Source organism: Triplophysa dalaica, chromosome 8, assembly GCF_015846415.1.
Source record: "Triplophysa dalaica isolate WHDGS20190420 chromosome 8, ASM1584641v1, whole genome shotgun sequence".
Lineage (NCBI taxonomy): Eukaryota > Metazoa > Chordata > Actinopteri > Cypriniformes > Nemacheilidae > Triplophysa > Triplophysa dalaica.
Genome location: NC_079549.1, coordinates 13053898 through 13070161, shown reverse-complemented (window position 1 = coordinate 13070161; position 16264 = coordinate 13053898). Strand labels below are relative to the sequence as shown.

The 16264-nt window shown below is 38.2% G+C and overlaps 1 protein-coding gene across 2 annotated transcripts in view; it reads left to right on the top strand.

Moving 5' to 3' along the window:
- Positions 1 to 525: 525 nt before the first annotated feature.
- Positions 526 to 16264, top strand: part of acvr2aa (activin A receptor type 2Aa) — a 37611-nt gene continuing 21872 nt past the window's right edge. The window contains exons 1-3 of one of the 2 annotated variants that reach the window (XM_056754795.1): positions 526 to 1668; positions 10953 to 11166; positions 13484 to 13590. In XM_056754795.1, coding sequence (XP_056610773.1) covers positions 1614 to 1668; positions 10953 to 11166; positions 13484 to 13590 — 376 coding nt within the window. In that variant the 5' untranslated portion in view covers positions 526 to 1613. Of the gene's footprint in view, positions 1669 to 10952; positions 11167 to 13483; positions 13633 to 16264 lie in introns of both variants that reach the window. The other variant, XM_056754794.1, reaches the window with a different exon arrangement.

Sequence of the window (16264 nt, the reverse complement as noted above, 5' to 3'; positions counted from 1 at the left end):
AGCAAAAGACTATTTGTTTATGTTAATTATTGATAATCTTAAAAAGATGAAGAATGATAGCAGTTTAGCAACAACAATATGTGAAGTCATTATTTAGACATTTTACTATTTTTAGGACAAGTAGTATTCTTTGTCATGAACTGAAATCAGATCTACATCAAAACATATACTGAGAATTGTTATGAGGTCCATCCTGCAATTGAATTAAATCATTGTCAATTTAGATAAGTTAGTGTGTGTTACATCACAGATATGATAGTAGCCTACACTACTATTAACCTGGTGAATATCTAACAGGCAAGATTAGGAATGCACGTCATACCACTCCACTGCCACACACAAACCCCTCACAAGAGAAGGCTGGCTTTATCTGGACCCAGCCGTCTGATTGGTTAAAGTATTTGCATCCACTTCTCTGATAGGACAACATGTTTGTAAATCAGTACGGTTCTGCGCTCACGTAAAAAAAATGGGCGGGTGAAGGCAGCGGAGGGCAGAAAAAAACAAAAACAATCCGCCCGGGCGTCCATCTTGAATACAGTAAGCAATCTGTGACTGACAGCCACGGAGAGGGAAATTGCGATATATTGAGTTCAGACCGCCCTGTAAAGTCAAGCGACCGCGACAACCCGGCCAATGCACACGGAAGGATTACATTGAGCGACATTATCGATCGATTCCGTCGTAGTTTTTCGCCCTATTCCCGGCGGGGCTGATGAAGTTATTTCGGAGGTTGTGCGTCCTTAGCTTTATTCAACTGTCGACATTCGTTAGTTTAAAAGGATCGCTGCTTATACCTGCCTACCCTAGTTATTCGTGAGACTCTTTCTGCTGTTGTTTCTTGCAGCCTTGAAATACGGATATAACACGTTTGTCCATGGTGCTTCACTGTCAACTTGAGCTTTCTCGTGCGTTCGCTGAATCGTGCGCGTAACCCGGTTTATTTTAGTTTATATACGATCTGTTATAGTACACAGATACTTCATACTGCATATATATATTCTGTCAAGTAACAGTTATGTGGAAACTTAATTTGGGATACTGTAATTCAATGTTTAGAACCGAGGACGTGGATTCATTTGTTGTACTGCCTTAGACTTTTCAGATGGAGTGATTTGGAGCCACTGCTTTGATTGAAATATTAGCTCCATGCATCACTAGGAATATATATTTAATGGCAGATTTTATGCATAGGCTGGCCAGTCGTTCTGATCATTGGGGATGGGAGCTGGCCCACTTACTGAAAGATCTTATTGAACGGGCTCGTGTATTCTGAGCGCGCGACAGTGCAACATTTTATAGATACAGTATTCTTACGCATTGGCATTTCGTCGTTACTGATATGGGCTTTAAGGGGGGCTGTACTTCTAAAATACCCCTATATTTCTAAAATATCATCGACTTTGAATTAACTGTCACCAGTGGACACTTTGTTGCTGTTTTTCAATCACCGAACCTAAGGACTATAAACTGACATTGGATTTGTGCATTGGCATATATCACTGCATCTGTGACATGGATGTGTTTCACTGAATGTCGATCAATAGTGTTTTGAGGGAAACTTGAATGCAAACACCCTTGGATTTTGTGTCAAAAGGCAGTAGATTGAAAAAATGGGACCTGCAACAAAGCTGGCGTTTGGAGTGTTCCTCATCTCTTGCTCCTCAGGTGGGTACTAATGTGTGCGTGAATATATTTGAAATCCCTTACAATTGAAGTCCATAGCATCAAATGAAACATGCAAATTGCTTATTTGTACCATGTAATGTCTTTGTGAAGTGTAATGTGCCACCGGTGGATGTTTCTCGTGTTACTCCGCATTGAGATCGAATTCACTGGGTTCTCGTAAAATAGCCATACACCGCCATCTGAATATAATCTGAGCATGCACCGGCAGCAACAGTCATTTACATTCATTTACTGTCAGGATTGTGCAATTTATTTTCACAATAACTAGTCTGACGAGTCCTCAACATGGATCTCTTCTGTGTGAAGTGCGAAGCTTCTGTGTGCGTGTGTAATATTCACGGATTATTGTGCATTTGCATACATGTTTTATATGTTGCATGTAAACCCCCTCTACTGGTTGCTCTCTCTTATAGATTATTCATTTGTACGAGTACAATCCTGATTTTAGAAAGGAAAATCATTTCGATTTGATGAGGCTGCCTGGGCCAAAGGTCATATTTGCATGTGAGAACATTAGATACGATATAAGCATATTTGATATGCATTTTAAAGATTATCTTTGTTTAAAAGCGTGCTAGATCAAGGAATAGAACAGACTGCAAGGCAATTGGAAGATATTCCATAACAGACCGTAAAATCAAAGTCTAAATTCTGCTTTTATTGAAAGATGCATAAGAGGCACAGTTTGTGCCTGAACTCCTTGTTCCCTCATACTGGATTGCACTTGCCCACACAGTTCGGCTCTTTTGGATGCAGAGATAATCAATAAAATGTTATATTTAAGCACATTGGTTTGCTATTTATATCAGTATAAAGACAAAAGCATCTAGCACGGTTTATGGAACATTACCTTTTGGGTCACATTGCATATGCTCTCAGAGGAATCGGTGTTCACTAATGGGATGAGCTTTTAGACCTCTGTAGATCTCAGCTTGAAGTAATGTGAGGAGCGTTTTACCCAATGTATGTTAGGATCCTGTGTACTCTGTTAGATCATCAGTCGGATGGTTTTTAAGTTCAAAGCCACATGTTATAAAGTCAGTAAGCTCTCCTGTACCAAAAAGTGCTTGTTACACAACTACGTTTCCATGAAACAATGACTTAAAGTTAAAGTATGTTGCTGGATGTCTTGTATGGCCCAAATGTGCCATATATGTTAAAGTAAATAAATGAATGGTTTGCCTTATTTGAGCTTTATGGAAGCTTTCAAAGTAAAAAGCTTAGCCAGGCTGTTTTCTGGGCCGGAGACAATTTAGTTTGAGCACTTGCTCAGTTAAAGGTCAATTATGCCTTAAACATCACAACTTTTAAAATGAATAGCATTGGCGACTGGTATCATAAAGAAAAACAGGAACCTCAATGGAAACCCTTACAACATGACTCTGTATGCCATATACACAGATTGTGATGTTAAGCTTTTCCAGGTACTTGTCTTTCAGACTAGTAAAACCGGTCGTTTACATTTCCGAAAGCTTATTTCATCCCAAAACAGATAACAGCAGCAGACAACTGTTTATGTGGAGCCTTGACATTGTAATTTCTGTAATGGACTGGTGATTCTGTAGGTTTCTCAATACAGATTAATTATTGTTCTTCTCGAATGGATTGCATGAGTTTAAACAGATAAACATTAATTGTGGAATTTTTCAGTTTCAAGTCTAATCCATTTAATGCGTCACATCACATTGAAGTGCACTATAGATGAAATCAAAGCATTACAGTTTAAAGCAAATTCTCTTTGTCTAGTATAGATGTAAAAGGCACTTGAGTTTTGGTGTAGAACAGATCACCTTATCAGTGATAATTTTACTCCTAGTATCAGCTTCTTTTAGTACAAACCTGTTGTATTAGGATTAAGTGAATGAGTAAGGTTTAAGTTTTAAACAAGCAGAACCCAGACTGTGCAGTGTGTGAGTGAACAGAAGGGAAGTGTCACAAACTACTGGTCTGGTCGATATGGCAAAAAATGTTAACTCGATCGTTTTTTTCTATATTGATCGATAACAATATTTTTAAGATATACAATTAATTAAAACAACTTTTTTTTAAATACACTTTATTAACAAACAGTCCAATAAAAGTGAACTTTTAAACTATCTAAAATTAAATTAAACCAAGTCATTGATATTACCTAATTAGATATGCACTGTTGCAACACAGAGAATATTAGGACATAAACAACATGTACAAGTTCATTCAGTCTCATTTTGACTCCATTGACGTGTGAAGTGTTCATTCAGTACATTCAACCAATGAATGGGCTCTGTTGCTGCGTACATTCGAACGCTATTGGCTCGGCACCCGCGCACATACATAACGCTGCAACAATGTTTTGTTTGAGTAGTGGGATTCATTCAATGCATTCAGTGAACCTTAGTCTTTCAAAAAGACATCTCGCATAAAATGTAGTACATTTCTTCAATCATGCAAGCATCTTACAAACAAGGTTCAATCTTTTAATGTCCAAATTAACTCACCTCATTACATCTCTAACCTTTACAGGGCAGCGATGTTTGATTAAAATGGACCAGCTCATGTTTGCAGATATGTTAATGTTGGATATAAAACTTTTTGTGCTTGAGTTTCGAAGTAACTTGCTTGCAGTTGCGCTTCAAGTGTGTTTTGTTTAATCGGCGAAGGTAAAGACAAATAAGACTGTTGATAAGACGCGTGATGACAACTCGAGGTTAGTTTCACTTTCGTTGCCGCTTCCAGTCATGTTTTCCTCCTCATGTCGAGTTTTCTTTGATTCAATATGATATCATTTATAGGCCCAGCCCTACGCTCTGTCTTTATTTCGCTGTAGTTTTTTGAGATGCTGTGCCGTTAATTAGTAATCTTTTTTATATGGTAATTGGAAAGAAACAAACATAAATTAATGTCAGACTCATAAGCCTATTACACTCTGAGGTTGAACACCTTGCCAGGGGTAAGAGGTACAGTACTAACGTATCTTATCAGATCCATGCTTTATTGGCATTTAAAGGGACAGTCTACCCAATAATGAAAGTTCTGTCATTTACTCACCCTCGGGTTGTTCCAAAAGTGTATAAATGTCTATGTTCTGATGAACACAAATAAGTGTGTTGTGTTTGGTAGAATGTTAGTAACCAAACAGTTCTCATACCCCATTTACTGCCATAGTAGGTAAAATAATTACTATGGGAGTCAATGGGGGATGAGAACTGTTTGGTTAATGACATTCTTCCTAATATCTTCCTTTGTGTTTAGCAGAACAAAGAAATGGTGTCAGAATTAACATTTTTGGGTAAACTTTCCCCTTATGAATCGATACCGATTATGTAGATTAAATGAATCTTTCTCAACATTCTGAATCTTATTAATTCATTAAAAGACAATAAATATTGAACATCAAACTTCGGTATTCGAAAGTGTGAATATCGATTGTGAAAATCGCTACAGATTTTTGGCCGATATATCGGTGGATCTCTATTCACAGTATTTTCATTGTGGACAGGTTGTATTTAATATATGCATTCTGGTTGTTTGAGGTGGAGAGCATGGGAAACAACTTTGGCTTAGTTTGACTTAGTTTAGTTGTGTTTTTTTCAGTGAAGTATCTTTATCCAGATGTAATCAGTGTTCTTGGCTGCACCATGTTTCTTTAATGACAATTGGATGAATGTTTTTCAGGCCTTGTGTCAGATGTAAATATGAACCCATGCACTGGAATGTCACTCTGTTAAAATAAAATATTTATTAAAGTAAAAAAAACAGTTTTTTAATAAATAACAATTTTATTTGCAAAAAACAGACAGGAATTAAAAAAGGATTCTTGTTCATAACATTTGGCATTTCATTATAACCCTTTTGCATTTGGAAAGTCCTACATTCGTCTTATTTCTGTGTTTTACAATGTTGATCATGCGAACACATTTCCATTTGATTCTTGTGCGTTTCTTTTGTTTAAAGTGCCAGTTTGTGTGATTGATAGCTTGACCTTGCGTTGCTTGCTTCGCAGTGTATTTCGATCCTCACCAACTGGACTTCCATGACATAGGCAGGTTGCAGCCACTGCTGCCCAAGATGCAGATGCCTATGTGAATAATTTACAACCACGGTTGACCACTGCTGACGGAAGGGCTATTTGAAATCAAATGTGCTGCCTTTGTCCTCTAAAGGTTTGCTTTGTCCTTTGGCGTAGTTTTCACATTTCTTTTATGACAGATGATTGTGTGGTTAAATCAGGACAGAGTAAATATTGAGTTATGTCACGTATATTAAACGCATCAATTCCTTACTGTAACAATAGATGTATTAGAGGGTTTATATATCTGCTTTGTCCAAGTATTCAGTATGAAGAGAGGTTAAAAGTAAAAGGAGTCCAAGCCTAATAAAATGATTTACAGCAAACAACGTCTTAAACGTGATTGACGTTTGATCGAATGACGAATGATCACTTCTTATAAGGACCTACTGTCTTTTTGTTTTTATGATGTCTTGATTTAAAAAAATATTTCAGCTTTGTCTTCACATTGATCTTATGTCCAGGACATCACTGTATAACAAAGAGATGAGTAAGTTAAGAATTTTCCTTTTTGTATGATAATTACAATTAGGACAAAGTGGAGGGGCACAAGGTTAGTCATATTTGTCTCTTAAAAGTATGTTCGTCTTTAGTTAAATAGTTGTAAAGAGATGGTTCGATTAGGAATAGATTTTATGATCTTTCTGGCACAATTAATTCTGTAACTTCCAAATGTGGATTTAGAAAAAACTTCATAGACATGACTTGTACCATGATATGCAGTGAAAGGTTCTTTGACATGCTTTGTAGGACAGGCTATTTTTCGACTTGCCATCCCATATCTGATTCAGATATGTTCCTTTGTCTGGTGAGAACACCGGACATAACCAAGTCATTATGTGACGTGGATAATTTCATCAAATCTAGAACATCACAGGTGCCAGTTGTGAGCCCATTTTACTTTATTGTTAAAACGGCATCAAAGTAATTGGATAGATATCAAATTGCAATCCAATTGTCCCAGACCACATAAAAGCACTCGGGTGTGTTAACATGGACAATTTTATGTCTTTTGGAGACGTAGAGTAGCAGTTCTATAATCTGATTGCTTAAATTTTTTATTGTCTAATATAACAATGTATTTTGTTGCCTGATGTGCTGTATGAGTTTAGCAGAGACGCCATGATAAATATTAACATTATGGTTAAGACGAAGACCTCTGCTCCTGTGGTCTGGTTCTTGCATATCAGGGGTGTAATGATTCCTGTAAAAGAGGCTGAACTATCCAGTTTACTGCACATTTGTAATACAAAGTATCTCATGTTTATGGATGTGTGTGTGTGTGTGTGTGTGTGTGAGTGAGTGAGTTGATTGAGAAACTGGTATATCAGATATAACAAATTAACTAAAGAAATGATGACAACAAAAGTGACAACAGTCGGATTGTGTGTATGTAGATGTCTGTGTGTATCGTTGGTGTGCTTTTCAGTGTTAGACCTATTTTAAGAGCTCACTGGAGATAAATGCTTGTAGCCATAACTGTTACAACAGCAGTAACAGTTTAGCCTGCTATAAACGGTACTAAAAGCGTCTTCTCTCAAATGCACAAAAGTCATCATGAGCATTACGTAACCTACAAAAAACTCTAAATAATATGTAGATAGATTTTTTTGTCTTGTCTAGGAAATCATCATGAGATGCTTTAACATTTCCAAATGCATTCACTTTAGCATTCATGTGAAATGTTTAAAGTTTTCTTCATTTTTAATTTTTCCCTCGAATAATCCTGCTGACTCAGATGAGACTGTATCCCAGCGTCTCATTTTAAAACTGAGAGCTGTTCCAGCAGAAGGATGAAGGCTGTTGTTGGCTTAGAGCAGTCATGGAATATGGGTCAAAGATTTATTCTTCTCCTGATTAGTGAATATGGTTGGGTGTGCTGTTCTTTCCCTTTACTGCTTGAGTTTTACTTTTCAATTTGACCAGATGTTTATGATGGATCCAGAAGCCATTATAGTAATGGGTTGCCGTATCTTTTTATTTACAGTCGGTAAACATGATTATTCCTCTGTTGATCAGCAGATCGCCCTCCTGATACTGATAACAGTAACTTATGTCTCTGTAAAAAATGCTGAAAAGGGTGATTAGTGAATTAATTCTTATTTACTTCAATAAAACTAAAGTTTATGAAAAAAGGTTCAGTAGATTCATTCAGACTTTGGCAACCTTACACATTTTCATCTGTCACTTAGTTTTATAGGTTTTTAAAAGGAATTAGCCAGCTTGTTATGTTTTATGTTTTTCCATATACTATGAGGGGTGTGACGAGATACTTATCTCACTAGAACGATACAATTTTTTTTTTAAAGAAATCGTCAATTATTTAATATATAGTAAAAATTGATTTTATTCACCTTAACACAAAATGTAGGCATTATAAAATCAACTTGTACTTTATGAAACACATTAAACTTGAATTATATTATGCTGTTATGAAAAATATGTAAACTGTGTAAAAATGTGTCACAAACTCAAATGACAGGTAGTAATTGCACAAAATTAATGCTTCGTTTTCTTAACAGGCGCAGCTTTTAGTAAAGAGCTGTGGTTGTTTTCTCTATAAGCTTTTGCATAGTGCTCGTGTTAGCAGAGGTGACAATCATTTCACACTGTCAGTCCTCATACCATCGTAGCCTTCAGAGAAACATTTATAACTACAAAAACATTTTTATGCTAACACGGCACATATGTAAGAGACACATGATCCGTAACTGAAGAGATTTGCCTGTGAATGTATTTAAAATAACGTAATGTTAACTTGCAATTGATATACTATTCTTGTGGTACAAGCAGCCGAACCGCTGTAAACACTAGTGCTCGCTTATTCATCTTCATGCGCGAGGCGCTACAGACACGAGCAAGCCTTAAAACCTGTCCATCTAGCACATGTTTACATAGTGGATTATACCGGCTGGGCCGGTCACTGTGGCTCATAGCATGCACGTACTTTGTGCAGTTATTAGTGTGTTCTGTTCAGTAATGAAAACAGGCCGCACCACAAAAAAATGTGCACTCCGAAACATATTTTGAGGTCGCACAGGTTAAATTTGGGGACTATATACAACTACAATGGTGGAAATTCCGAGCCCAGCACTCCATCATGCCAATTGCGTAATGAAATTGTGTTAGGATCTTGAGATCTCGTCATACCCCTGTATACTATATATATTGTTTTTGCAGTCATGCTGAATATCAGTTAAAGATCTAATTTTAGCTGTGCGCGCGTGTGTGTTATAGCTGGAAGTTTTTGTGGTAATAAAGAAAGTGCCATGCAATAAAGCTCTTGTTGGACTGTATTTGCGGCGTTAGAGTGGATTTTTATTGTGCACTACCTCATGATAAACTGAATTTCTTTAGAGAGAGAGAGATATGTTCTTAAACGACTAGTGTGACTGAAGTATTTTTAGAGTGTATCGCCTGAGGTGCTGTTTGTGACATTTGAAGAATGCAAGAATAATCTTCCTGTTACGGCTTGATTTCTACAGTATGTTCTGCACACATTTCTTGTCGGTTTCTTTGGAGTGTGGGCAGGCGCTGCCATCACTTTTTTAAAGGTGTGCTGCCACTTCTCAGATACTTGACCTGAAGCATGAGCTGTTTCTTGTAGCACAGTATATTAATGTCATCTCAAATGTTGCCGTGCCATCTCCAGTGGACTCTTGCAAACAAACCAAATGATTTATTTTGTTGCATTCTCACGGAGAAAGAACTACTGATGTGTCCTTGCTGTATGTTACAACTCAGAGATTCAGACCGTTTTAGAATTATACAGGTTTGTCATTTAAAATTCCAGGATGCTACAAAGTAGCCACAGAAGAGACTGTAGAAGAGACCGTACAGTTCTACATCATGTTTGATTCAGATGGTTGTGCATTTGTGAACAAATGATCATTTCCTGCCAACACAATGTCATAAAATCTTTCTATGCATGGCAATATTTCCAAATTCACCCTGCTTTAATAAACGCATGTCATCTTACAATCACGGGTATCCACCTACAGAACGCCCACACATCATCTTAAATGGCGAGAAAGGAAGAATAAGTTAAATCAAATTTGTGACCCTGCATGTGAAAACCCAGCTCAAGTTTTTTTTTGTGGTTTGCTGTTTTCTGCATAAAGCATTTTACATTAGAGAATATTGTATGAAAAGATAACCTTGAGATCTTTAATATTGACGTGTAAGGGCCATATAAATGATTGGAATCAATGTTAAGGAACTTTTGGTATTTATTTTAATTCCAAATCATAAGTGACAATAAAATCATTCATTTCAGCATTATGTATGAAAACGTACCGTATCTATAAATCTGTCTATCATTAATGCCGATAACATGTATTTTGGATATTTTCATGATTTTTGGTTGTACAGTATGACTACTTTGATGCTCCTAACGTAATTATACGATTATGAGACTTCAGCCAGGATTTTACAGACAGACATACATTTATAAAGGAATGAAAAAAAGTCACCCCAGTGATGTACCAAAATATTTATATGCATGCTGTGAGAACAGCGTATTTCTCAGTATCATGCATTACGAGCCCCTTTCTTCCTCTGTCAGCACAAGATCAAATCCATGAAATTTTAGGATCAAATCCGACTATACTGGTAATTTACAACTGAAGCCTTTGAATCCACAATTAGCTCTGCATTCCTTTACAATGATGCAGTGCTCACTGGTTTTGTTCATTAAATCCTCTAGATGGTTTCCATCTTGTGTGTTAAGTGAACATGATGACATGGTGTGTGTTATTTCACAACATGCATCACATCAGAGCCGGGTTCACACGCAATCTGAATTGCGGTTGTTTCAGGAAGTAGTTGTGTAATCACCCTCCACCACATCCTGTTCTAGAACGGCCCTTCAGTCGTAATCACAGTCACTTCTCTAAGTTTGTTGTTTTGGTTAACCAAGACACACTTGTTTACTTTCTGTCTTAACCAATGGGTAGCGCATGAGCATTTTGAGGTCACGTCTGCGGATTTCACTTTCATGGATTGTTTTAACCCTACTTCCCCACAGGATTACATATATGTTCTGTTATAAATGTTTTACTAAATCAGGCTAAATATTCAGCTCACTGTTGTACATCTAACAGTTTCAGACCTTCAGCATCTTCAGTGATTGAAATTCATACTTTAAAAGTTTGGTGTGTTTTCTGAAGGGTGTTTTGAGTCTTAATCTCTGAGTCTCCTGTGCTTCTGGTTTCAGGTGCCATTCTCGGCCGCTCAGAGACACAAGAGTGTGTGTTATACAACTACAGCCCCCCCAGCGGCGAGAGCCGAGGGAACCGGAGTGGCATTGAGACATGTGTACGTGAGAAGGACAAGAGATGTCATTGCTTCGCAACTTGGCGAAATGTGTCTGGATCGGTGGAAATAGTAAAGCAAGGCTGCTGGCTTGATGATATCAACTGCTATGACAGGTAATCTATAGTACTCGTGCCTATTTTACAAAACTAGAAAGCCGTATATATAAATGCTACCTTAAATGTAGCTACTCAGGAAGAACTGAATAGACACATAGTCATTGTTTTTACAGTAAAAAATCTGCTTTGCACTGAAGAAGGCCTTTGCTCTTTGTAAAAAAAAAGACAAAAAACATTCCTACAGGTTACGGTTTTTAAGAGGAATATTTAAATCAAAATTCTGTCTGTCATCATTTACTCACCCTTGTCATATCAAACCTTTATGACTTTCTTTTTCTGCAGTATACAAAATTAATTATATTTGAAGATTGATAGTAACCGAGCAACAGCGGTACCCATTGACTTGCATCGGTTTTGTACAATAGAACAATAGAAGTGAATGTTACCGCTGTTCTGTTTTCCAACGATCTTCAAAATATCTTATTTTGTGATCTGCGGAGGAAAAGTCATACAGGTTTGAAATGACAAGAGGTAGACTCTTAAACTCATTCCCCGCCAGCCTTTTTTTTTTTTTATAGAGTTGTCAGCCTACGCCAGTGTTTTTCAATATTTTCAACCAAATTTAATGGCTCACAGTAAATTTTCTATTATGAATATATGGACAAACGATATGTAAAATTAATGAACAGAGTCTCAGCTTTCAAACAAAAGAAACCGTATTCTTACATCTTCATTTGTTCGTTTTTTATCACTCCGTAGATGTGGGTAGGTTTCATCAAAAATGCATGATTTTGATTAAACAGCTGAGATAATTAACGTTTTTTGTCAAAGATTGTAATAGCGCCACCTGCTGTAAAACATTACAAACACTGATTGCCGTAATAACTCGTCTTTGGCGGGGAACCGTTTTTTTTTAAATGACGGGATAACTCGTCAATGGCGGTGAAAGAGTTAAGGTAGTCAAACTATGTTATTATAGCTTAAATTGTACACAACCGTAGTTGATCATAGATCATAGACAATCTGCTACACTTGATTACCGCAACAGACTCCATGTGACATTGAAACACATTTTAAAAAGCTCCTTTTCATGTTATTTACAGTTTTGGTCCTAACCAGCTGTGAAAGCATTTCGCAACAAACAGAACCTTTTTTTTAATGTTAGAGTATCGAACTGCATCTGTCGACGTGGCCACACCAGAGGCTATACAGCACTGTGACGCATTAAAAAAAACTTTCTTTAATACTACTTTGGATGATGTAAACAACGCTGGTCAAGAACATCCTTTTTCAGTTTTTTTAACACTACAAAAATGTTGGAACAAAATACACCTAACAACGTACACATTCACAAACACTGTCTTCTGAAAATGGCACACGTTTATAGCAGTCTTTGAGATAAGCCCTATGTAAACATGTTTTTATGCTGAGGTTTATTTGTGAACCCTATGACCGCTGACTATAATAGAGGAGATATTAAAGACACTCTTATCAGCATGTCTTCCCCTATGCAACAGGTAGAGCTGATGGCAGATCAGAAGATTTTTTTTATTTAGCAGAAGTGTTTCGATAGCGTGCAAAGGCAGCAGCACTTGTCCTGTCCTAGCATGCTGCTGAACCTGTTTACCTCTCTCTTGAACCAGGTTTACTTACTGAGATGCCATGTCAAGTCTTTTGGTAGTTCGACAAGCAATGTGGGTGCCTAATGGCGCGTGTATGTAGCAAATATAAACAACGGCGAGATTTGTTTTCCTTTTGGCGTTTCTCCAGTTAAAAAGGCTCTGGAATGTCATCCACTCCCCTCCCGTTTGTTCAGTTTTGTGTTTGTGTATCTTTAGGATTATTTGTGTTTTGCTAAGCTTTGTTTATCTTCTTTAACCCAACCTGAAAGCTCAGCTTTGATGTGGGCTGCTCAAAGTATCTCTTTGGCATAAGCGTTTCCGCCCATGTGCATTTGTTAGCTCGCTGACCCGGGCGAAATCTAAATAAACCTGTCATGTTAGAGCAAACGCACATGTTTGCTCTACACTTAATTATCGTTAGGAGTTGTGCTGCCTTTGTTTCAATGGCAGTTTCGATTTGATTCTGAAAATAAAAACCTTTGTGAGGCCTTGGGTGCTGTTAGAAAACCCAAGGTCGACAAACAGGCTAAACGACAACAATGACAACAGCAATTTGGTTTGCCAAAACAATATTGAATTTGACGTGAATAACAATATTGTGAGGGATACAGTGCGTTCGGTGGATTTATTGTGTGCTTGAGTGACAAAATATTAATAATACGTCTCATTCACCTTGCCTATCCATTGCACGTCAATCTGTGTTTTCCATTACAACTGATTTCTGACAGCTCTGTTTGTTTTTGCTCTTTCAGCACCGAGTGTGTGGAGAAAAAGGAGGACCCGGACGTGTTCTTCTGCTGCTGTGAAGGCAACATGTGCAACGAGAAGTTCTTCTACAACCCCGACCCGCCAGTTCAGAGTAAGGCCCCCTTCAGCGACACAAACAGCAAAGTCTTTAAGGGTACTGGACGTTTTTCAGTTCTGCCCGTGTCCCATCACCCCTTCTGTTGTATTTGTGCTGGTGTTTATGTGAACCCGTTTGGTCTTTGTGTCTCACCATAACCCATATTTCCCAACCTCATCATGAAAATCATTATTTAGCTCGACATACCTCTCAGGTGTTTTTCGTGACTGTGCTTGTTCAAAGCAGAGCTCACTGCTTTTTTTTACCTATTACAAACCGCTTTAGTGTTTCTATGTGCTGATTTGTGAAAAGCGCTCCAACTGAGCGCTGTGTTTGTGTTAAGATGTGTGCTCCCACGCAGACGAATAAAAACTCATACCCGAAATTGTGTTGAAAAATGGTTGGTTTCTCCAGTCAGAGCTTAGTTAAAAGTGTCTGTGGACAACTCATAGGGCTAATTATAAAGAAGAGTCGGATATAAAGGGAAACTTTCAGAACAGAATGACGTATATGTGGCATATACATGATAAGGTTACTAGAGTGTAACTGATACTCAAAACCTTCTTTAAAGTATTGGAATGGACAGTAGTGCTTCAAAGCGAATGTGTAATTTGGCAACAAGCCTAAATGTTTCATTTTGTGAGCAAAACTAGATAGAAGATGCTGATATGGTCTGAGTTAGTGCGATTTTTCTTTGTGTTGCTTTAGCTTAATAGGTTAGTCCAATGATGAAAAATTCATAATTTACTCACCCTTACAGGTATGTCATTCCAAACTTCTATGACTATGTTTCTTCTGCAGAACACAATAGAAGATATTTTGAAGTATGTTGGTTACCGAACAACATTGTCTCCCATTGACATAAAACCACAAAGACATCTCTCAGAATATCTTCTTTTGTGTTACCTAAAAGAGAGAGTCATATACAGGTTTTAAACAACATAAGGGTGAATAAATGAAGACAGATATTTTGGTGAACTATCTCTTTAACTGCATTGTACACCTCAGGTCATGGGTTTGATTCCAAGGGAGTACATATATAGTGATAAAATGTTTAGCTCGAACGCACCATGGATACATCTTTTTGGATAAAGTCTCTTCCAAATGCATGTAAAAATGTCTTTGGCCTTTCAACAGCATACTTCGGCCCCAGAGCGGACCGTGTCTTTTAGATTACCAGAGCTGATCTGTTGGCTTTATCTCCTCTGAGTAAACACTGACATCAACATCCTCTTAACTAAATGAGGGATGGAGACATGTAAGCAAATACAGACCCAGCGCCGGTGTTGGCTGTTCTATTCTGGTGACCTGCTGCTCTCTGGTCCCCTGCAGGGGCAATTTTTACATTTCAGCGATTGTGATTTATTATTGCGAAAAGGTTGCAGTATTGCTTGCGTGCAGCCTGAGTTTCATAAGGCGTGCCTGAAGAATTTTCACACTACAACTGAGTTGAAGAGAGTCTTCAGTACTTCTGTAGCAGAGGATGTGGGTGAGGGTGGGTGTTGGGGGGGTCTCGCTCGTGCTTATGTAATGGGTCTATTTCTAGCACTGACTCACTCCATATGGAATGATCTTTATGCGAAATGCAAAAGCCCAAGAGGACGCAGAGAAAGCGAACCAAAGTTTCTCTGAACTCCCTCCCTTTGAATACAGAGCAGCGTGTGTGTTGTGACCTTGTGACCAGGGTGACTTAATGGCATGTGGCCGCGTGTGGCGTCGCTGCCTTTCCGAACAGGGGGAAGGGTGAGATGGATGAGAGTGGGTTGTAGGGGGAGGATTTGTTTTTCTATGCATACGCTGTAATCCGGAGTCCTTAACCCACTTCCAGCTTTAATTCCAGAGCTGGCACGAGAGAGCAAAGATAGCGTCATGAACGGGATCTCTCTGTAACCGCAGCAGGACCAGTGCTAATACGAGTTCAGATGAGGTTCGTTCAGGCGGATTGCCCTCGTGTCCGGGCAAATGGGAAGTGCTCTGCAATAACATAAGAGCGAGAAAACACTGCATCGCTGGCCAACAGCCACAGCACAATCTGATCTCTGAGTGCAGCATTAGAGGCAGCATGTGTGTGCATTGATTGAGCGTGCACGCTGTAAAGCACATGCACGAATACACTACTGCGGTCTCATTGAACTGCAAAAACTTGCATTTGTATAGCAGCATGTGCATAGGAATAAAACTGTTTGCATGAGGGTAGCCATCCACCTTATATTTCAAGACCACCGTTAAAGAATTGTAATGGGTTATATAGCACTTCTACATAACACTGGTGTGTGCCCCAATGTACATCTGCTAAATTAAAAACGTTCCAATTTTTCCATTTCTCTCTGCTTTAAGTCTACCGAACCGGACGCTGCCTAGGGTTCTTCCTGTGAAACGCGGAAGTCACGCATGCATAGAGCCTATTAGCGAGTTTATAAGGTGCTTGTAATAAAGTATGCAGCGAGATATTAAAGCGCACGGCGCGTATCTCACTAATACGACGTATAGCAGGTTTGTGGTAGACTTGACATCCGTCATCTGTTGTTCTAGTACCTCCGAGGTGTTTAAGAGCAGCCGCACGTCTGAGGTTCTGCTGAGTAATGCTAATGAGAGATGATGTCATTCTGTAAAATGCTGATGCCACTTTTTCATATTCATATTGCTTATTAAATAAACAATCGTAATAATATTCTACAGCACCCTGTTC